The sequence below is a fragment of the Chiroxiphia lanceolata genome, chromosome 6 (genome assembly GCF_009829145.1).
Source record: "Chiroxiphia lanceolata isolate bChiLan1 chromosome 6, bChiLan1.pri, whole genome shotgun sequence".
NCBI lineage: Eukaryota > Metazoa > Chordata > Aves > Passeriformes > Pipridae > Chiroxiphia > Chiroxiphia lanceolata.
In genome coordinates this window covers 8,231,293-8,255,013 of record NC_045642.1, presented here as the reverse complement: position 1 = coordinate 8,255,013, position 23,721 = coordinate 8,231,293, and the positions used below count along the sequence as shown (strand labels likewise).

The 23,721-nt window shown below is 37.3% G+C and overlaps 1 protein-coding gene across 4 annotated transcripts in view; it reads right to left on the bottom strand.

The window, feature by feature from the left end:
* Window positions 1–5,913: 5,913 nt before the first annotated feature.
* QSER1 (glutamine and serine rich 1) overlaps window positions 5,914–23,721 on the bottom strand; it is a 43,742-nt gene continuing 25,934 nt past the window's right edge. For 3 of the 4 annotated variants that reach the window (XM_032690531.1, XM_032690532.1, XM_032690530.1), the window contains 9 exons: window positions 21,828–22,123; window positions 20,598–20,714; window positions 19,827–19,960; window positions 17,980–18,191; window positions 16,222–16,359; window positions 14,854–14,951; window positions 10,888–11,040; window positions 9,703–9,798; window positions 5,914–9,093 (listed from right to left, as the gene is read on the bottom strand). In XM_032690531.1, the coding sequence (XP_032546422.1) occupies window positions 8,953–9,093; window positions 9,703–9,798; window positions 10,888–11,040; window positions 14,854–14,951; window positions 16,222–16,359; window positions 17,980–18,191; window positions 19,827–19,960; window positions 20,598–20,714; window positions 21,828–22,123 (1,385 nt within the window). In that variant the 3' untranslated portion in view covers window positions 5,914–8,952. Of the gene's footprint in view, window positions 9,094–9,702; window positions 9,799–10,887; window positions 11,041–14,244; window positions 14,369–14,853; window positions 14,952–16,221; window positions 16,360–17,979; window positions 18,192–19,826; window positions 19,961–20,597; window positions 20,715–21,827; window positions 22,124–23,721 lie in introns of those variants that run through there. The other variant, XM_032690533.1, reaches the window with a different exon arrangement.

Here is a 23,721-nt window from a genome sequence, read left to right as displayed (position 1 = left end):
CATCTCACACATCAAAAGGCTCTCCCTCCTGTACCAAACTCCAGATTTCAAATGTCTTCCCATAACAATATAAGCTTTAAAGATTAAGTACATGTCAGCACAGCTTAAATGTATATATACATAAAACTTTATTGCCATAATCACGAGGATCTCTTGAACTCAACCTTTGTGGCTGTTTCTGAAGAAGCACAGCCATTAATAATTACCATAAAAATTCAGAAAAATATTCCAGTTATTTAGAACAGTTACTCTTCTGTTTTTTCCCCACTTAAGTATCAACAATGCCTGTATTCTCTACAGTGGTGAAGTTGATGAAAGGAGAACATTTTAAACAGTAACCCTTAAAATGTTGCTCCATTCCATTCACAAATGTCGAGACAAATTAAAGTTCAACATATGTCACACAGAGATACTCGTGTAAGGGAAAGTAACAGCTTCAGTTACAGAAATTGCTATTTTTTTAAGTCACAATTATCATGACATTATGAAATCTCCTCTGTTTCATTGTTTGAAGATACAAGTCCAACGGGTTGTTTTTTCATACTCGAACGGACCTATAAAAATTAGAAAACTCTCTTCCCTCTCTATTAATCTCAAATTTAAGAAAATGAACAGCTATTCATCCATACTGGATTGCAAAGGGCTGTTTGATATACTGGACAGATGTGAAGGCAGATGAAAGAACTCCTGCAGTGAATCTCCCTTTAATTACTAAGGAACATGTTCTGCCACTGTAGTTCAGAGCACAGGGATTGCTCGGGGCTGAACTGCACCAGCTGGAGAGGACGGACACTCTCCTTTACAGTGCAGAGCAGGTTATCCACAAATTCACTCTGCTTAGCCCCAGTTTCCTATCTGAATTAAAAAAAGACCATGTAGTACTAGGTTCTGTGGGATACAGTGATGCCACCCAGCAACATTCAACCCAGAGCAAACTCAACCTCTGCCCCACTGCAGAGAAGCCACTTGCAGGTGCTCTCTGGCTTGGCACGAGCACGATTTACTCCCCAAGTGCAACTCCCGTATTTGACACTGAAGTGAAATCTGTAAGGATTCCACCCTGGCATTTTGGAACAATAAACAAGTTGCCAGGACAGAAGCTTCTGGGTGACTGACAGCGAGTCGACAAAGGGGCGCATTGTTCAGGGGCGCAATCCTTCCATTCCCGGGCTGGAATACCAATGCGACGGCGGCGGGACCAAGTCAGGCAGGGCAGTGGCAAGGGAAGGGCAGGGAGGCGCCGCTCGGAGCCTGGGCTGGTGCACAGTGACCCCCGGTGGAACGCGCTGCACTCCGAGGAGGAGCCCACACACAGCGGCTGGAAAGGGAGCAGGTTGTGGGCAGGATTACCCGAGGTGGTTTGTGGTAAGGAAATGAAAGGCTACAGGGGGCACAGACTATTAGTGAGGTCACCAAAACCACCAGTAGTGATGTCACAAGCCTCTGCTCCTCAGTCTTAATAAAGACAACAGGATTTTGCCTTAAATGGATTTTTCAACTTTTCCCTCTTGAGGAGGTTTTTTGGGATCTCCAAGCAGGATTAGATACTCTAGCCAGAGACTGAGTACACCATGAGATAGCACGGCCACTGTTTGGATAACAGCTCCTCACAGAACAGTAAAGACTCACTGTCATCTACACACCACAAACCTGTTCAGCCAGAACGGGCAAGTAAAATCCGACACATTGAATAACTGAAATGTCAGAAGTCCCTCTCTGCCCAAGCTGGGAGTTACCAATTCTCCGGTGAGCTGCAGTTACTGACCAAATGTGAACTCCTGTACCCTGCACCACAAACTCAAATGCACTAACTCGTGTTGCTGTGAAAGGGGCTCTAGGTAAGGCCACAAAGAATTAGGGGAGCAGCTCTCACCAGTTTATACAATTGTGGAGGGCCTGTGGAGGACCAGCTGCATGAGGAGTGATGTCCACCTGAGGCACGGTGAGGTACTAACTTATCTATCATGGATAAGTTCCACATTCCTACTCCCCATGTGAGCAGTGGTGGCACCAGCTTAATGGGATAGAATCACAGAATCACACGATATTCTGAGTTGGAAGGGACCCACAAGGATCATCCAGTCCAACCTGTAAGTGAATGGCCCTTACAGGGAGCAAACCCATAGCCTTGGCATTATTAGCACTATGCCCTAACCAACTGATCTCAGGGTAGAGGGAGCTGAGGGGGGAAAAAAATGAGAAATCTAAATGGATTTGCTGGGCAAAACTGAATTCCTGGTTTTGACCATTAGGTTTGACTTCTTTAGAAATTGGCTACATACCATTTATGTTCTAGAGAAGAAAATCAGGCTTATTGTTTATGCATGTTAGAAGCAGGAAGATCTGTAATTTTCCTTTTATATTACTGTGCAATGTGCTGGAGCCACCAAACTCAATTATGCCATGCTTTGCCAGGCCCACAGTTTATAATGGGAAAATGGCCCTGGAAGCATCCCACAGAGAGCTTTATTACCCCACTAAAAGTCAAAGGGAACTTGCAGAGCGCCTGTCAAAAAGAAAGTAGTAATTCCTGGACAAGCATTTCTCATTACCTGGTTTGTGTGTTTTTTTTTTTTAAGCCAGTTGGTTCCAGAATTGCAACACTTGGATTCTCCCAGAACACGTGAGCATTCTCTTCAGCTCCTTTAGTACAAAGTCCATTGACTGTGGTCAAACCACCTCTCTGGCTGTTTAAACAAAGTTGCTGGACGTTGCACTGAAACAAAGAAGTGTTCCCTTACTGTCTTCTGTTATGAAAGGGACAGGGATTTCTGCATTCTGACCACCAACAAAAATCTGGGAGCTTTCAGAAACCACCAAAGCTGCTTTATTTAGAGAAGAGCTTTAAATCCTTATACTCCCAGAGCTTTGAATGACTTGCCCATGTGACCTAACCTCATGATAAAACATTGATACTTCAGCTTTTATTCAATTATCATATCATTTACCTTCTGTTGTCTCAGCAAAAAATATCTGATACATAAATAATGCATAGACAAGTCACAACAGCAGCCACCATGGTTAGAGAGGAAAGGATGATGGAAAACAACACAGTTTTACTTAAAAGGTCTTGCCCTGGAAGCCTGAGAAGGCTACAGCATGTACTTCCAGTGATAGAGTTTAAGATTTCAAGTAACACATGTAGAATAAAAAGAGGCTTCATTTATTAATAATTTGAGCCAAAAGCATCTATGAAGAAATCAATCACAGCATTTTAAATTGGATTTTTAAAATTCAAAGCATTAGTGACTGGATCTAAGAGTGGCCACTCCCATCTATAATCTTTATCATACACACAGAATCAGATTTAAAATTACACAATTAAAATTCTCCCGTGTGTAAACATCCCAGTGGGTCTAAAAGACGACAATTACTCTGATTTTGAAGCTGTTACACAAACTGTATGATTAGTAGTTAGCATGTTCCTTTAGGGCTCAGTTGCAGTGTTTAAAGTTAAGGCAGCTCAGTTACTGCTGACTTCATTGCTCACACATTTGCATTACTGCTGTTCACTCACTGAATGCCCCTCCTCTGATGGCTGTTTCAGGGCTTCCTTTCCAATGTCCTCCCACATCTGACCTATTATTCTTGCAACTTCCCACCCCTCTTCTCCCTTAGATTCCTCCTTGTACAAACCATCACATACATATGAGCCCTCCCACATTATTCCCAGTCTTTTCCCCCTAAAGTGAAGGACCTTAACTGCTCCTTCAGTCCTGCTTGTGGGCTCTGCTGTTACTGCTGATTCCCTTTGGGCACACACAAAAGAAAATGCCCAGTGAAACTTCTAAAAGCAGAAACCTAACACATACCCAGGGCAAAAGAGGCACAATACAGCCCTGAAATTTTGTTTGCTGTTTTCCCTGACTCACCATTTATTTTTCTCCTTTATATAAACATCTTGTTCTCTGTATTTAGTGCTGTATTCTCATAAGAGATCAAATTAAAAGAACTTTAAGACAGGTCTCTGTACTTCAGTTTCTGGAAATGAAACAAAGATTTGTTGGTTATCTATGGGAGAGGCAAATACCTAATGCAAAGCAAGTAATTTTGACTGCCTAAGATACTTACCCACAAATTGCTGATAGCAGGAGCTGCTGCTCTCTTTTGAAAAGCTGGGTACATTCAGCTTCTTGCCTTGCTTTTATTTTAAAAAAAAAAAAACCTTCATAAAATTATAATATATCTGAAATGCAGTATCAAAATCTTCAGCTTCCACACTGCAACAGGACATTTTCTGCCTACTTGCTTCCTAATGTCTTTTTTTGGAGAAAACAACAATCAACTTCATGGGCAAATGACTCATTTTATACTCATCTTGGTTTGGGAAGCAGCTTATACAGAGAGTCATTAAAAAAAAAAAAAATATTCCAGCCCTTCAGATTCACGTTTTTCTCCAACTATAGATCTTATGGATATTATCCACAGCATGGGATTCAGCCCTCTGCCTGAAGGAAAAACAGTCCTAAGGCTATGCAGAGTAATTCATTGTAATTTGGGGGGAAAAAAAAATAACAAAACTCTCTGGAGTACCATTTCTTCACATAGGTGCATAGAGATGATATTCTAGTTTAGCAAGAAATAGAACAAGTGAAAATACTGCAGGAAAAAAACCACCTGAATCACAGCAGTATTCTCCCTCTTACCCCAACTGTCTGGCTCCTCACTCGTCACAGAAGTTTAAGACCTGGCAGATACATTGTGAAAATTAATTCAGAACATTTAGAACCCATAACTGTAAAAGTCCCAGATCAACCAGACATGTTCAATTCATGCAATATAGTGGAAAAACAACCCCAAACCCTAGAACTGCATTTCTTCATACTGCAATCAGAAAATGTAGTCTAAATTGCCAATTTGTTTCCAACAATCTAACTTTTCAAGACTTGATATTTTAACAATAAAGGACTAAGCATTATAAGGTTTTTGTTTAAAAAGTGTTTTCACTTTAATGGGTTTAGTTAATAACATCATGAATGGTACAAAACTGTCCTTTTTCACATTTCCATACATTGTATTATGGACCACCTGAAAATCTGGACTAAGAATGCATAAAGTGTCTCTTAAGTAGCCCTAGCTTCATTTTTGCCATATGTAGAGCAGATATGCAGAAAAACATGCATTTATTACCAATGACATGTTAATATTAGCTTAAACAATAAAATATGGCAGGATGTGCATTGTATAATGCACAGATATGTAATAGGGTAAGAGAGACCAAATGTCAAGTGCTGGCAACGAAATAAGAAATGGTCGATGACACACTGACATTTTGTGACCATAGTATTAGCTCTTCTGTTTTAAAATTGTTTTAAATAGTAGTAAATATTTAAATAATATTTAAAATATATTTCCTATGGAAATCATTTACTTGGAAGACAGCCTGTAAGATCTGACTTTTTAAAAAGTAGTATTTCATTTCGACAATATATGAATACAATACACGCCACAGAACTTCAGAGAACCTAAAGTCCTTAGCTGTTTTCAGAAACAATTCCTCAATCCAATTTTGCCTCTGATTTTTTTTGCTAGCAAAACTTTGGAAGTAGCATCTCAAAGAAAACCTGCCTTTAAGAGAAATACTGTACTTGAATAAAACCAAACCCTGTGTAGAACGGGATGCCACACTAAAAAGAAAGGAAGTGAAATTAAAAACTGAATAACAGATTATGCAACTAACTTCATTCCTGTTTTGCTAATTCATAGTCTAAGGAGGGCTTTGTTCCTTCCTAGTGCATCTTCTCTTGCAGTCAAATGAGTGCTTAATTTCCACTGTCAGACGTTAAGGGATGAAGACCTCAGTGTTGCTTCAAGGGAAAAAGAATTGAAGTGTGGGTGCAGAATTAATTACCTAAAATGCAACAAAACAAAGCAAAGTATTTGTGCAAAAAAAGTAATTTGTACATTGACTTCTTTCCTAAGTTTGCTTCAGTATAAAAAAAACCCCTCTTCAATCCCGCTAACGAAGCTTTATTTTGATTTATGACTCTTCACCACACTTCAGAGTTCCACGTTTTTGCTTATTCTAATTTGGTAAATCAATAATTCAGCCATCATTTTTGCAGCCCAAGCCAAAGATGGAAGCTCCACTATATTAATCTTTAATAGACTGGGGTAGTTACTTTTATTCACGACAGGTTTTTTTTTTTCCCTGTCTTCTACAGGCACAGTGCTTGTTTAACTGGCCTTGAGAATAAAACAGCCAAAATTAAGCCAGGTCACCTTCTATGGCAGTGCAGAGCATCCTGGCCTCCTTTTTATTTTTTTTTTGTTTTTTTTTTAAATGTTGCTAAAATTATCTTCTTTTTAAAATAGGGACAAGCTACTCCAAAAGCCTCTCATTTCTTTTTTTTTCCAGCTTCTAAGGACTGAAAGCAGCTTCCTAAAGCTACTTCTGGATTCAAAACCCTAGAGTAAGCACACAGTAGTGGTACAGTAATCATTCAGAAAGCACAGAGACCTCTCTCAACCAGTTGCTTCATAGTCATATTGGGAAGGGGTGTGAGAGAGGCAAAGTCTGATGAGCTCTTCACTACACCATCAAGGAGCAGACTCCATTGTTCCCTCAGTCTGTATCCTCATCATCTTTAGAGCTACAGACCAGGAATTTCCAAACTGTGCTGTGCCTATCACTGCAATGTGACAACAGAGCTCTGCCTGGGCAAGTAAATACCTCTCCTGAATCTACACACACTGCCAACCACCCCACCAATAAGGGAATACGCTAAGGAAACTTGGGAATCCCCACTGTGGATTAAAGAGTACACCAGGCACGTTTCTACCATACCTCCAGTGTGCATATTTACATGAAAATAGTTTTATCTGATTGCTACCAAGGTTGGCAATTTTGCTGTTTGGTTTCCACTGTATAAACTCCAGCTCCTACCAGATTGAGTAAGACTGAAACTCTTCACCCCTGCGGTTACCCTTCTTTTCACTGTGAAAATTAATTAGCTCCATGATTGCTCTAAAAATCTGCATATTCTTCCTAAACCCAAACCCATCTCACTCTCCTTGATAGTTGCAGACATAGCAGTAGCACAATGCATTTAGTAACACGTGGCCTCCTTTTTTAAAGCAAAACCACTACGGAGAGGCTTAAAAAAAGGCAAGAGCACATACCAATTTCTGTTCATTGTAGTCTGCATACAAATTGTAAAGGAGAATTATTGCTTTTTAAGGATGAAAAGCTTTGGAAATACGGTAAACATCCTACAAGGTTCTAAATCTAATCAGCTAAAATTCTGTACATACTTTAATATTCAAACCTCTATTTGCTTACTCAAGATCAAATAATTTCATTTTCACATCTATTCATTAAACTCTTTATACTTCTACGGTCTAATGAATATTTAACAACTAAACAGGATCAAAACACGGGGAAAAGGTCCCATGGCAATGAACATTATTTCATTTGGCCAATGAATAGTGAACCCTGCTTTCTTGGCTGAAATTAAGGCACTAAGTGGCAGTGAAAGGATAAAGGAATGAAGTTTTTTTTTTTTCTCTACATTATCTGAAAAAAGACCAACATGACTTTTTTTTTCTCTTTTAGGACGCCAGTAGAGTACATATCCATTGTGAATGACTCAGTAAGGCATTCTGTTGGCAAATTTAAAGAAAATGTTCTCCTGATTAGAGCCCATTACATTCATTGTCTGAGTGTGACTAGTGGCACTACTTAACTGGTAACAAACTGGAGGGGGGAAAAGAAAAAGCTACAAAGATGTCTGAAGACTTGAAAGGCACCAAAAAGAGAACAGCTCTGCAACTGCCAGTTCTACAAACAATTATGTAAGCTGTGTTTAACACTGCATATAAGTCTTTTCAATCAACAGTCTTTGTTGACCAAGATAAAGTGTAGTAGCTCTTCATTTAAACTCTCAGTTAATCAAGTGCTAGTTTAGTAAGAAATTTATTTTCACGTATCAGAAAATAATTGCAGTGTCTAACACAACTACACTTAAAGCAAAACTAGTCTAGTATGCATTATGCATTATTCTGGTTAACACTGAAGCAAACCTGTATAAACAAAAGGGTTACCTCGAGATACATAGTTTACAATATGAAATCAACATATAAATGAATAGGATTTACTGAAAACAATGGAAAGTGTATTACAAAGATACATGTAACAATTTTAACCACAATATTTCCTCTGTGAAAAATACAACTATTAGTGAGATAAAATGTACAATTGAATTCTTTTTTTTTTCCAAAAGAAAAAAAAAAAAAACACAGTATAAAGGAAAATATTTTTTTCTTCAAAACAGGGAAAATAGTTAAGGTCATTGTCTTTCATTACAATATAATTTGACACAAAAGCAGTCATAGGATTGCACCAACTCCATGTTCAGTCTCCTGAACATGACAATAGTAAAAGGAGTCCATAAAGCATAATGAAACTTCTGGATTTTATGATGGCAATATAGGTATGTAGAAACTGATGTCACCCCGGCTCTGTTCACAAAATGTACAAAACTCTAAATTTGGTGGCCAGACACGTAAATATTAGTTCACCCCAACGCTGACTTTCCTCTTGCTTAGTCAGGGATGGAAAAATCTGTAGTATTTTAGGTGTTGTTATCTGTTCAGCAATAAAAAAAAAAGAAAAAAGTATATGTAGTGCATGCTTTATCACTTGTCAAAAACATTTCTGAAAATAAAACTAAGTTATCCAATAGTTTACAAAATAGAAAATAACTCTTCAGGTTAAAAATGTGGTTAGGTTTTACGTTTAGTTCCATCTTCAAAGGACTGATTTCCTTGGCAGCATCACTTGTCCTCAGCACCAGCCAAGGCACAAAGTTCCATAAGGAGAAATAAAAATGGCTACGAACAAGAAGCAGTCTGGCATTGTAAAAGAAATCAGAGCCTCTCTCTCTCTGAGCCTTCTGTTCCATCAGGTTAGTGCCGTAGGAAAAAAAACGGGAGATCTGGGATACACTTTTGTTATGAGCATTTCTGCTGGACACGATTCAAAAGTTCACCAAACTTTTCGAAAAGATCCTCCACCCATTTGATGTTTTTCATGCACAGCTGCACAATCTCTTCCTGGCCTAGGTCTGCACTCGTCTTCTGAACAGAAGAAATCTATTTAAAAAAAAAAAGAGAAGGAGGGGGAGAGAGAGAGATTCACACACACACACACGTAAGGCTGCCAGAATTTAAGAATTTTCATTTTTATAGGTCTGCAGTTAAATATGAACCTTCTTTGGAAAAAAAACCCCAACTCTGTGCTTTAAAAACAAGAGGAAATGCCCCCCAAAATGCATTTCTTAACAACCAAGCCAGAGCTCAACTCTTGTATTTCTGCTACCTGAAATATTTCCACCAAGGATTTGCAGAAAAAACAAAGGAGTGGCATTCTAAGACAAAATAAACTCCTAGATCTGATGAGTTACACACACTGATAAAATTTGTTGGTTTTTTTTTTTATTTTGGATAACAGTGAAGAATAGTTCAGGGAATCACACAAACCTTGAAAGCCTCATATCTGAATGTTCTGAGCAGCAGTGCCCATGAGGGGCAATGTATGTGCTCAGTGTATCCTTTTATTTGCCATAAAGAATTAATCAAAATAGGAGGCCTCAATCCATACTCATCTGAAGAAGATGAGGACAGTCCCTCTAGGTGGACTCAATTCCCTCAATAAATCTCCTCAATGCATGTAAAAGTAGCTCAATGAGAACAATTACTTACCTCTTCTTTACATGTTAGATATATGTGATATTTGTAATGATGGAGTGAGTGATACAAAGAATACAACTGTATTTTTTCTGGATCTACTGTAAACTCCTGCAAAAAGAACAATTATTTTATGTAAATTCACGTTATTTACCAAGAGATATTTCAGATATTTTCTTCTGTAAACAATTTTTTTAAACAGTTCAGAAATTCAGTACTTCATTCAAATCATTATTTTGACATATTTTGGCAAACTGTAATTTAATATATATCATAATTATCTCCTATCTCCACTTTCCATGTTGTTGTATCAAAATCAGGTTTGGGAATGCTTTCAGTTATCCTGAATGCACTGCAAGTCCAAAAGAGGCAAGACACCTCCTTCTCAAGAACTATTGCAAGAATTACCAAAGTTTAAATACTTTTCTACCAAATTGATGGGTATCACTGCAAAAAGCACACACTTTATGCTTGAGAAGGCTGGTCTGTACTTACCTAATATGTTACTTTGACAAGAAATATGAGTGTGAGCTACATTTACAGGTCATTTGTTGAGCCACTATTTACTAGTGGGAGGTTAGTCAGCCTATGTGAGCCAGCACCCAGCCAAAATCTAGTTATAGTGTTCCCCAGGAATAATATGGAAATAAACAGTGTGTACATCTCCAGTTTTTACCACACTGCTTTTTAATGTTATTTTTTTTTATTTTTTTTTGGTTTTTCTGAGATATACAGCTTCATTCTGTCTTTGGAAATGAGGAAAGGAGCGATACAGAGCTCAATTTTTAATCTCAGATTTTACATTATTAACACTAATTTTTCACTTTTCATCTAGAAGCCATTGTATCATTTACTTTAGAGATTTTGCAGCAAGTCTAAGAAACTGTTATTACTGTGATCTACACAGTGACTTCACCACAACTGCAATGTTGAAGGCAAAAGGGTGTTGCTTCAGCAACAGCCCAGAAGGCTGACAAACTATCTTTTGCAGATGAGCTAAAATAATGATTTAATGTAATGCTTTTAATGTTGGTTCTTAACATCCCTTTGTTACAGAAAAAGCACCTCACTCCGAGATTTTATATTTTGATAAACCTACCGGAACACCTGATACATGAAGCAGCATTTTCTATAAATGTAAATGTGGTTACCATATGACAAGTCAGATGATGGCAGCAACAAACCCCTTTGAAGACTCACCTGTGCTAATTTAGTGGTTGACTTAGAAGCCCTCAGTGTTTTTTTGTTGTAAGCTTTCCCATTCATTTTGATCTTAGACACAGACGTTCCTCCACATTTTGTCTTGGGGTCCCGAGTGATCACCGTCAGTTCAGGAAAGTTTTCCAAAGCATTCTTTAACAGAGCATATAAAGAGAGAGGATTATGAAAAAAAAATCAAGGATGGCCAGATTGATGACAAATCGACCATTTTTCTTTGAAGAGTTTAGAGTGCAGCCTATTATGAAAAATTTGTTCTTCCACAAAGACCTGATGAAGTGTCTTTATCAGATCATGCAACCATACAGTTTGGAAAGTGTGACCGCCTGTTCCTCACTACTATAACTTTTCAAGACTACAAGATCCTTTCATTGTGTCTCAAGATTATCCTCTGTGATTCTCTCACTAGAAAGAGAAAAAAAAAAAAAAGAAAGGCTCTACTGGGCAATTTCTACACAAGAATCTCCAAGGCCAAGTTCCTTGAAGATCCCTAAGTATTTAATGCCTAGTCAGGCACAGGAAGTCCTGCCAACTGTAACAGGGATTGGATGCCTAAATATTTTCATAGCTTTTGTCCCATTTTTTGCAAATTGCAAACTAATTGTCTCTTATCATATCTGTAAGGTAGAAAAGCTTATGCACAGTGCAGTAGAAGGCTGGTTCAAAGAGGCACAAGTTTCAGACATATTAAGTCAGGGGAGCGAACTGCATTTCTACCAGCTTTGGTTCTACGTTATTTGCATGAGTCAATTTGAACACAACTTTGTTGTACAAATGCAGCATTATATTAGCATCTGCTTGGAAATAGTTCTGCTATGCCACATAATCTGGTCCTGAAAAACAATGTTTCAAGTTAAATGAACGTGCTTGTATTATACTCCAGCAGGAGGCAGAAAAAGAGGCACAGAGAAAAATGTATCAATGTTTAAGGACTTGGACTATCGGGTTAAAATATGAAGTTGACTCAATTTTTCTATTCTATTTTAACAAACAATACCAGAATTCAACAACCTCCCCTGCCTGTGATTTATTAGCTCTTTATATACATCTGTAATTTTTTCCTTTATTAAACAAACTTCTCAATAAAAAGCTGTAAGATCTACAGCACAAGAGGTAGCTGCACAGTGGTAGCAGTAACCCTGAGCAGCCAACCTGTCCATACCCAGGCTTCATTGCAGTGCTTTCAAACTGGTACAACTTCAACAGGTTTCAGTTATTTAGTTTTTCTATCCACTGTAATAGCTTTTCTCAAGGTTGATTTTGAGTATCCAGGGGGCTCTGGTCACTTCTGCCTTCCCCTGGAGAATTCCCAAGAGCTGGAACAATTTACATTACCTAAATTACCTAAACCAGACAAATTTGGATTGGAATGAACAAGAAAATACTAGTGATTTCTGCATCCTTGAGAGCATGAGACCCAAAATGGTGATAATTACTTTCAAATGAAATTTGCACAATTCAGCTAAGATGCTTCGCTTACTGAGCTTCAACTAAGGCAATGGCAATACTTCCTAAGTTTTCATAAAAACTATTTCACACAGGACACAATAAACTGTTAGAACTATAAAATATGATACAGGCAAAACTATCAAACACTGACTGCTAACTTCAGCGTCTGGTTTGTAATACAGTGATAATATATTCCATATTAACTGTGTCCAGTGGAAAACCAATATTAAATTTATCCATGCCTATCAATGCAGAATAGTAAAACCATTCAAAGTGAATGATAACTGTGAGTGACAAATGATATTTTTCACTTATTCCTTTCTTCAGTGCCTCATTCAGCTCTAATATCTGAACCAGTTATTTGATCAAAGGTAGAATAGACACAGATCTTCATTAATGATCAAATTAACCCAGATCTTAAGGAGTATCAAACACATTTTCCTAACCAACACAAATATGTAGATGACAAATAGGCATTTCATTTTTATCCAAAATATTGACCCAAGGATGGCACAAGTTGGTACCTTCGTACCAAAGAAAAACATAAGAGTTTTTTTATCTTGCAGATGACATCCCAAGCAGATCCCTTCCTTACATCCATTAAATTCTTGCAGCTTATATGATGAAATACAGGCTTAAGTTAACTCTAGAGATACAATCTTTACATAATCTGCTTCTAAGTGAACACATAGCAAAGCTATTGCATTCATTATGAACTCCAACTGAATAAGCAGTTGTAATTACATGTTGGTATTACAGAAAATTATATTAGCTTTTTTCCCCTTAAACTGGGAACTCAGCTACCTCTCACTTTTTGTGTACTCAGAATGTAACTAGAATTCTACAAATTTGTAGCCCACCTTAACTGGCCTGTGTTCTCTGTACAGACAGGTGAAAAAGAAGCAGCTACATTAATAACTATTAATACAAAATTCTCACCACAAAAGAAAAACAGAAATGGAGAGTTAGCACATGTTACCTTCTCTGGAGCTCTGTGTATGGTTTAAAAATACACAGCCCTCCCCATGCCTTCCTACTCTAAGGAGGAAGCCCCAAGAAATTCTGTTCAAGCAGGTACAAAGTGTTCAGCTGTTGGGAAAACAGCATAACTAACATTAAAAAAGTTCAAGAGTCGTGTGAATTACAGTTGTTTCACTGGTTGATGATGTTCTCATCCCTGAAACAATGTCACTTTATGTCCCACAAGACTTACCAGGAATGGGTTGGGGGGAAAGAGATCTCTCAAAGATTTCATGATGAAAAAGCACAACTTTAAAGTCTGCTACTATCTCCCTCACCACTTAGCTCTCAAAAGCAAGCTCACAGCAGTACAAAGACACCACAATTCTCCAAGTGTCCCTGTACCTTGGGCAGCAAAAAGACAGGTGAAGACAGGCAAAAGAACAAGTTTCATCTGATGTGTTTATAGACAAATCTGCTTTACTGTTGTTGTTCTCAAAACTGTACCAAGAACAAATACTCAGTCTGATTACAGACATTAACAAAAGGGTGTCTTTTATTCCCAAGCGGGAGGACATGAGGAAATGACCTCAGGTTGTGCCAGGGGAGGTGTAGATTGGATATTAGGAAAAATTTCTACACCAAAAGGGTTATCAAGCACTGGCATAGGCTGCCCAGGGAAGTGGTGACCATCCTGGGAGGTATTTAAAACACGTGTAGATGTGGCACTTGGGGATAGGGTTTAGTGGTGGACTTGGCAGTGCTGGGTTAATGGTTGGACTTGACCATCTTAAAAGGTCTTTCCTAACCTAAACGATCCTACAAGTGAAAAAACCCCTTAATTCACTTCACTGCACTTGCAAAACCTGCGTTGTTGCTTGGAGGGTGGGTGGGAACAGTAGGAACCCCAGTGATTATCCTCCTGTTTACCTTCTCTCTACTGAGATGTTACGGCTTCTCTCTTCCCTGTCCACATCCAGACCTGTTTTTTTATTACCGCGTCAAAGTTGCTGTAATATGGGCTTGTTATCCACACTTTTCTCAACCTTCCATGCTGAAGATACATGAAAGAGCACACAAATGAGTTGTTCTTGAGTCCCTCTGTCCTGGTTTTAAACTCCTCTGATCATGTTCTCTATTTCAAAGAGGTTCAGACATCTGCTCCACAGCACAGCTACTTCATGTAAAAGTTTATTTTTAGGCAATACGATCACTTAACCAAAAGCTCTAGAAGGACAGGAAACAGATTTGCTTTTGGCAAATTTGAGAAGCTTAAAAGAAAAAAAAAATGCTTGAGAATGAACCAGAAAGCACAGGGAGTAAAACTAGAACTTTACCTTTGCAGTATCAACTCCTCCATCACAAAATGTTCTCCAAACGCCACATACAAGTACTAAATTTAAAGCATCTCTTTCAAATCCATATTCACTTCTGTTAAAAGTGTGCCTTCTGGGGTTTAAGTTGTGCCTGCACAGTATGCATTCAATGGCTTACTTATGACATGACTTTTAAAAAATCCTAGAATTTGAAAGAGAATACCTTGAAAGCATGATCCAAGCGTAATTTGGGAAGCAGCCTTTTCCTATTGTCATTCAGCATACCATCAATTTTTCTCATGTGAGGCAAAAGTAGCTCATCTAAAAAGACACATTAAAAACCCGCAGCAGTTGATTATTAAGAGATGCACAGCAACGAGATCCATCTTCAATCTGTACTTTGACCTTTTATTACACAATGTGGAAAGTAAAAAATAAAGCAATTTGCACATAAAGTAATTTCAAATGTGAGAGAAAGATCTTATTTTTCGGACCAGCCCACTAAGCTGGTCTAGATATTATGCAGTTTAATTTCTGGCTGCATTCCTGCTCCTTCTCTAACTTTCTTCACTCAAAGGAAAAAATTAAGATAGAGCACTACAGAGCATAAATTTTAGAGACAATTTCACACCATTTCGTCCTAGATAGTTTCGTTGTTTTATGGAGACAAGTTTGTGGTTGTGACATTTGTTATTCCATTTTACAAGGGATGACCCCGCTGGCATTTGTAACAACAGAAACTGAGGGAAGTGCTTACTGATAAAAGTTATCTGATAAACCACTGTGAATTGCACCATATACAGCTGAACACAGCCATGTGGCCATGAATGAAAATTTACAGCTCAGTATGGAGCCTTTTATCTCTAAAGCCAATTTCTTGGCTTTTAGTGGGACTACTGACATAATGCATGGGGCTGAAATCTTGAGGTAAGTGTGCACTGCTGCACAATATGAGCAAACCAGGAATGGAAAGGACAGAAAATAGGTTTTTTTAAATACAGCCAAACAGAATATAGTACAAAACAACAGCCTGCAACTAAATAATACATGAAATAATTCCTCTTTTGAGATCTTTATACAGGAGTGTTTTCCTAAATTTTGAGAAATAGAAGTTTCCACTTGTATCCTGGGGTCTGCTAGGGTAAATAAGTCCAAATATTTTGTCCTCAAAGAAAAAGTGTGCATTAATATAGTTTTCTTTAATAACAATTTTAAGACTTCAGAGTTTGAAAAGCAGAATTTTTAACAGCAGCAAGAATTAAACTCTCTTAATTTTAAATAAATATTTGCAAAGGTTTAGAGTATAATAATGGCAGGAACAAAGAGCTCAGTTCTGACATTCGCAGCACAAGTCTGATATAATAAAACAGACAAAATAGCATTTGCAAATTACTTTGATTACTGAAAGAGGTAGAGCAAAAACATACATACACACACAAATAATTTGTGTAGTGTTCTTCTGACGAGGTTATGTGACTAGAAGTTCAGTAGGGTTGTGGTTTTTTTCTTTTAAAAAAACCCAAAACATTTGATTTACTGATTAATAACCTTAAAATCTAGTAAGAACATACAAATGTTAAACATACTGTACCATTGCTCTTTTCCAAGGCTTGCATTGTGTCGGGATCCAAGGCAATGCTAACAAGCAACTCCATGTAGCTCTTGAAAGTCTCTTTCATGGCTCTTGTGTTCAAAAAGCGAGTAACAAGGGGAGCTGGAGGTACAACCTCTGAAAAGGAATCAGAAAAGAATGAATTTTTTCCCCTTATCATCCTGCAAATATCTGTGTTTTTCAAAACTGAAGGCTTCTCTCTTAAACCACAAGTGACCCCTACTGGTACCCCAAGAGATTAAAACTCAGTGCAGTCAATTGTAATAAACTGCTTATTTGCCAAAAACAGAGGCAGACACCAAATATGCTACAAATGGTTCAGGTCTTTTTTTTTTTTTTTTTAAACTATCAGCATTTAGATTATAAATTTATGGAATTTAGACATTTTTCTATTACTGTAGCTGAAAGTCTAGAGAAAATGGAGAATGAATAACTTCAGTTAAGTGAAATGCCCTAAGTGCAGGTTTCATGTCAATGCAAGTACCTCCCAAAAATGCAGAATTTGGATTTGTCCAATAGAAAAAAAATAAATTCCAGAGCTCAAATATCACTTAGGAGCCTGCATACCATCAAAGCCAATCCCACCTAATTCTTCAGATCACAAAAAAACATGTAAAACAAATTTTCCCAGTGAAGCAACGTGGGGCATATTTGTGCTTATTCTGAGGAAGCTTTTGTTTTTTCATAGACAGCAATTTTAAACATGCACATGGAGCAGTCATCACTTCTAGTCAGCATTCTGGAGCTTTTTACAGGCTCCATGTCTGGCACCAAGGTTTTCAGTAATTTAGCTATCAAGGCTGTTAAACTTCCTTGGATATATACATTTCTATGGATGACTATCATCACCAGGTGACTTGAGATTTTAAACATAGACAGTTGTACATATCAATGGTTACTTGGGCAAGTTGGCTTGAAAAATAGTATTTTAAAGGTGTTGTTCTCATAGAGGCAGTGTTCCAGCACACCAGTGGTAGCTTGTCTGTATTTAAAAGTAACCAAGATGCTTTGGAAATGCAGCAGTATAAAGCATGAGTAATACACAGCTTTGCTTCAAACACACAGGAAATAAACCAAAAGGACCCTGCAAAATGCACTGTGTATTTGCTACCACAGGTGACCTCTACAAAAGACTGCAAACTTCAGAAAGTTCCCTTTCTGTCCTGGAGAATTCCTGCCAACATGGACTCTCAACGTTCCACGAATGTCTTAACAGCAAATCTGCTCAGCAGGCTCCATTTGAACAGCTGGCATTCAGAAAAGCAACGGAGCAGCCAAAAAAAGTCAACTGTTTTTTCTCCTTGGGTTTTGAAAAAAAGAACAACAGTAGCATCTCAATTCTGCCCACATCTGCATGGAGACAAACATTGCAGGAATGTTATTTTTGACATGACACGCAGTTGCAATGGAAAATTAATGAAGAAACTCATTCTTGAGATGTATTAAAAAAATCAAATTGGATTCTCCTCTTACAATTGTACCCATCGCAGAAAGCAAGCAGCAAAAAGTATATTTATCTCCCTGATAAGTTACATGCAAGATAACTTCAGTTATGCTCATACACAAACAGCAAGCAAAAAGTTTTAAGAAACTCATTTTGCATGGCACTGTTGGATTTAAAATTTACTTCCTGAGGCTAGTACAGAAAAATGTGCACAGTCAAACAACGCAATTTTATAATACTCTTCTCAGTGAAGTTCAAACGGGCCCAGGTGCCAGCAATGGTATCTCACTCACCATCCTCTTCACTCTGGGCCTCAGGTGAAGAATCAGACTGGGAGGATGAAAATTCTTCTTTCCACTTTTTCCTTTTCTTTGGTGGTGGTTCAGCCTTAACCTTTGGCTGTTTAGCTTTGGGTTTCACGGAAGAGACTTTTGTTGCTGTTGGTTTTGGTGTTGGTGGGTCAGGGGGTTTGATGTTGCTATTACTAGGTTTGCAATGAATAGTCCTGCAATATTATGAAGATGATCTTCATGAAAATAATTACCACACAAGATTTGGCATTAATAAAATAGCCATATTCTCATTTAACCAGATTATAATCCCCACTGATTATATACACTTACTTCATTGTCAGCTGTAACTGGGAATTAGGTCATACACACTATACTACTATATTTTTGATATAATGCTTAACAATTATTCTCAGCTACCTATGATTAAATAATATTCCAACTTTATAACTAGATAAACAGGCACAGAAATTTTAAATTGCCCAATGTTTGTAGAGTTTATGAGCCAGAGGAGATTGGAGCTAATATTAAAATTGACTATTTAATGAAAAAAAAAATCAGACTTGACACACTTGAACAAATATTAGTAATCAATGACATCTGAGGTTTGCTGACAAAGTGAATTTGGGATATTGTATCTGCACAAAGATGGGAGAGAAAATCATCCAGGCAGAAATGAAGGAAATGCAGGAACTTGAGGACTAGAATAAGAAACCAGAAAACTCCTCTCCTTTCTCTTCCCACCACTCACAACAGGAAAACAAACAGGAATATTAACACTATAAGTACAAAGTTATGTATTTTAGGACTAACACACCACAGTTTTGACAGCATGGCAGTGAATACAATTCTGGGAAGCACTAGGCAAGATTTTTGTCAAGATGGGAATGTTCAAATGGGAAAGCAGTGAAATGTACAGCAGAGACATTGTATCTTCTGGAACACTGAGAATAACGTTAAGTCACCTGTGAAAGGTGAAGATTTCAGACCAAAATGGATGGAGACAACAGACAGTAGGTTGATGAGAGGAATGGAAAGCTCGCCCCAGACTAAAAGATTGGAAGACCTTGTTTAATCCAGCCTAAGTGAAACAAAGACAGAGGTGGGATCTGACTGCTCCCCAGAAATACACCATGCAGCAAAAACAGAAAGAAAAGCCCAAAGCAGAACTGAGAGAAGGGCACATGGATACAAGCTGATCACGATCATGTTTTGTTAAAAGATGGGGTTGTTTCAGAGCACTGGAGCAACAGGTTCTGGAACAGTCTTCTGTAGCCCAAGAAAAAAAGAGCATCAAAATCCTAGCCAGTTTTAAGTAGATCAAGATTATTTCATAAGATTGATTATCTGATGGCACTGCTTTCTTTGAGAGCAAACTAGACTTAAAACTCCAGTACTTTCCTGAATGAAGAGCACAGCAATAAAGATCTGTTTTTAAATTAACTTTCCAGGATTGAGAAGAAAGCATGGTAGTATACTAGGACAGACCAGTCATTAAAGCAATCCAGAAAAGCATACCTAGCTTTTCAAGTCCTCAGGACACGAGAAAACAACACACAAAAAATTAAAATCATTACATCAGTAGGCTTCTGTGGCAAAAGATGACAGCAAAAATGGCATGTGGAACCCTGACACCTCCAATATAAATTATTGTTGAAGAGATTCAAGGTAGGGAAGTCTTGACATGGCAGTAATTTGTATTTGATTTCTTAAAACAAAACAGACAGTTCTCAGTTTCCAACTTCAAGCAGAATTAACAATCCTCAGTTATAACTCCTGTTTATTAAAATGGGTGTGTTCTTAATAGGAAAACAATATGGCAAAATGAAAAACAAATTGAAATAAAATACCTTGCTGACTGTACAGGCTTGATGCGTGGTTTTTTTGAGCACACTCTCACATATTCCTTCTTGTTTGCATTTTCAACAAACTTCACATACACTCGTTTGTATTTCGTTTTTGCATCGCCAAAATACCCAAGATACTACAAGAAAAAAAAAACCACAACAAAAACCACAAGTGTTTCAGTTACATAAAATTAGTCAGTTTAACAACTGAAAATGTCAATACCAAAGAAAAAAAGTCAGTTTAAAAAAAAAAGGGTTTACATACGAAATGGATATGCTATTCAACAGCATTTGTAATTCAAGAAAAATTCTCCATCAGATTTCTAGATAATATTTAAAATTAAGGAAAATAAGGCCAGAGGTACTTTGGGCTTCATTTTCTCCCCTTATTATATTCTCCACATGTGTTATCCCAAAAGGATTATCTGCCTGGCAAGAGGCTGCCTGTTGAAATTGTAACCTCCTCTGTCATTCCTATTGGAGAAAGCAGTTGGTTCACGAGCCTGTTTCCAATGACTTTATTCTGGCTGGGAAAACTTGTTCCTTTATGCACCCTAAATGATACCAAAGAATCCACATTGGAAAGCAAAAACTCTGCCCATGAATATATTTAGAGAGAATTTGAGTCGGAGGAAGTCAAGAAATTGGTTGGGTTTTTTTTTCCTCCTCAAGGATGATTGCTAAGAATGTATGCCAGAATCTTATTTTGTTTCCTAGACTTCCATTAAGGAAATCAGTTCCCATGGGGCTTCATAAGGAATTTTTAAGACTCACACTATTAGTAGCAGCAAACTCTCTGTGTCCGTCTCGCACTTCAGGAACAAACTTTTGCAGTAAAGCCTTCTGTACTTTCCAGATAGCTGGAGGCTCCTTTCCTGTTTGCAAAGCAACCTGTAAGAACATAAAGTTATTTGCTCAAAACAGGGCTTATTTTTCTTCCTGAAATGTGTTTGTGGACTATATTTTTGAGGAAGTTAACCGGGATAAAGTTGAAATAGGTAATTTGAAATTTCAAACCCTCAGTCATCGCATGCTGTTTGCATTGAGACAAGTTTGTAATTATTATCTTTAATGAGAATTCTCTATAAATCCTACACAAAATTACTAATTCAAATAAACTCCGTCTGGAAAAACATAAAGTCGTATTGGTCATATTTGGTTACTTTTTCATGACTCTTCAACTAACTAAAATAAAATTGAAATTCAAAATATCTCCTAACACTTTAATCCATTTTATAAGTGACAAGGGAATATCTAAAACTGATAGCATTTGTTTTATGTGACAAAGCTACATGAATTAATTTAAAACTGCAGCTCACAAGAGGGTGAACACAGACAAATAATCAAAAGTATTACAAATTTTCTAAGATTAAGAATATTGCTGGCTGTGATAGCCACCAAAGGAAAGGTAAACACTCAGCAGAATTTAAAATGAATTAGCAACAAAACCAAACCAAAACAAGACAATGAAGAAATTCACATAAACTCATGTGAAGAGCTGTATTGGCTACTTATGGAAGGCATTTCTTGTTGGAAGCAGAACTTCTTACCAAAAAAAAAAAAGAAAAAGAAAAAAAGAAGACAATCAAGATCTTTTGCAAAAATCTAAAAGTCATTTCCTCAATACCTTACACTTGAAAGTCTAGTCCTATCTCCTTAACAAAAGAAAAAGAAAAAAAAAAAAAGGCAGTCAGCTGCCTGTGAAAAAATTTCTGCTTTTGAATATTCAGACAGGTAATTCCAAGTTCTAACAGAGGTTACCAGCAAGCAGATTTACTTTACTGTGACTGTAGCATAAAATGGGTCATGTACATTCAAAACACGTTGGCAATCTGCACTAGAAAGATCCCTTTAAGGCATTTTGGCAGCAATCAGGGAATATTAGAATAGAAACAGAAAACTAATATGCAGCCTCTCCCCTCTCGGTAGTTTGTTGAGGCTAAATTCACACGCAGGATTTTTTCATGATGTGTTTCCCCCCCCCCCAGCAAATATTCAGATTACCTTTAGAGTCTCTATATCTTCAATCTTCACTACAAATTCATCACGTTCTCTGTACATGCCCTCTCCTCCACTGTCCATGTTCTCCTCGTCAGTACATCCCTCTATTGCCACAGTCTCCTGCGTTTTTGCCAATTGTTCTGTAGTCACAGCATCCTGCTGAGCTGCTTTTAAGGGGTCAGCTGGATTCACTTTCTCCTGCACATTGCCTACAGGGCCAGTTGTCTGGGGAGATTCCTGCTTTATTACAGCAGCAGTGGTGGTGGCAGCAGCAGTGACAACTGTCCCTTTCTCAGTTTCTGAAGGAAAAAATCCATATTTTAGTTAAACAAATTATCAAGGGTTAGCAATGTAACATGGGAACTAGAGTTTTCTTCTTTTCTGTTACAATATATATTAAAAGCAACTATTCTAGGAAAAACACCTGTTCTAGGAGTTAAAATAGAAGCAGTATCTTGGCCACAACTAAACCTCAAACAAAACCAAAAATACTGCGGCTAAATACCTCTGTTTGTATTAAACTGCTGCATCTGTCAGCATCTGGGATTAACTAAGATGAATGCTTTAGAAAACAACTTGATAGTTACAGACAGATCACCAGGAAATACTGTTGAACTTTGTGGCAATAAGCAAGCACAACAGTAAAGGTCACAACACTGAATCTTGTTTCCAGTCTGCTGATAAGTCAAGTCTTTTTTAAACTGGATTACAGAAAGAGAAACACACATGGAATAGGAAAACATTTTCTGAATGACTTTTGGACATTTATCATTCACATCTTATGACAATGTAACTGGAAGTTCCAGATTAAAACTTTGGCAATACCCTAATGGTTTTTAATATTAACAGAGGTGAGCAATGAGAACTGATGATACAAAACAAAGAAAGGAAAGAACATTCTTCTCCTCCTCTACTCCAAAGAGCCAAAGGAAAGTCCCACCTTTCAAAATTATTATTCTTTCCCACCTGAAAAAAATTAAAATCCTTTTTAGATATTACTTTATAGTCTTCTACACATATTAATTTTAACACTGACTTGCTGACCTAAAAGAAATCAAGTTATATTTCCTATAAGACAATTACTAATCACTTAGGAAACTTAAAATAACCATTTTACAGCTTTGTTACAATCACTGCTAATTGCTGACTTTTTCACTTGAAAAATTATAAAAAGGATAATGTAACATATTTTAACAAAAGTGACTCCAAACAAAAGATTTCCATGTCAAATTAACGTGTCAATACAAAAGCTATATATACAGAATATGTGAAGATTCATTAAGTCAATTCAGTAAAATTGTTAAGCCATGAAATATGTTCTTCTGGATATATCACATCATATTATTGCAAATATGCTCCATTTCTTTGTTCAGTGAAAGCTATGCCAGCTTTAATTAGACACAGCATTATTAGTTCCCCAAGTATAGTTACACATTCTTCAGAACACCAGATGAAGACACATGTGCTATTTAATACTATCAACAAAACACTGTGTTTTAGTATTTGTCTTCCTATACTTATTGGCAAAAACAGACAAAAGAGGGAATTATCTGAAAACTTGCAAAACACCAGCAAGTAAGAAAGATGTCATTACTAAGCATCTTGTACAATGTATGAACAATCTTGTACATAACAAATCAGGAAGGTGAATTCAAGAAATGGGTGGTATAAATATTACATCCTTGTGGATAATAAAGAAGGTATAGTAATACTGCAAAAGAAATTACTGCAAATAAAACACTAATGAAAATTCCCACCTAACCAAAAAACCCTTTGAAATATTTCCTCTGGATGTTGTAGGCAGAAATGGCTTATTAAAATTCACAAACTTCAGCAAGAGGCTCACACCATGGCACTGTCCACATTTTGGCTTTTGGGGAAGAAAAACAGTCACTGA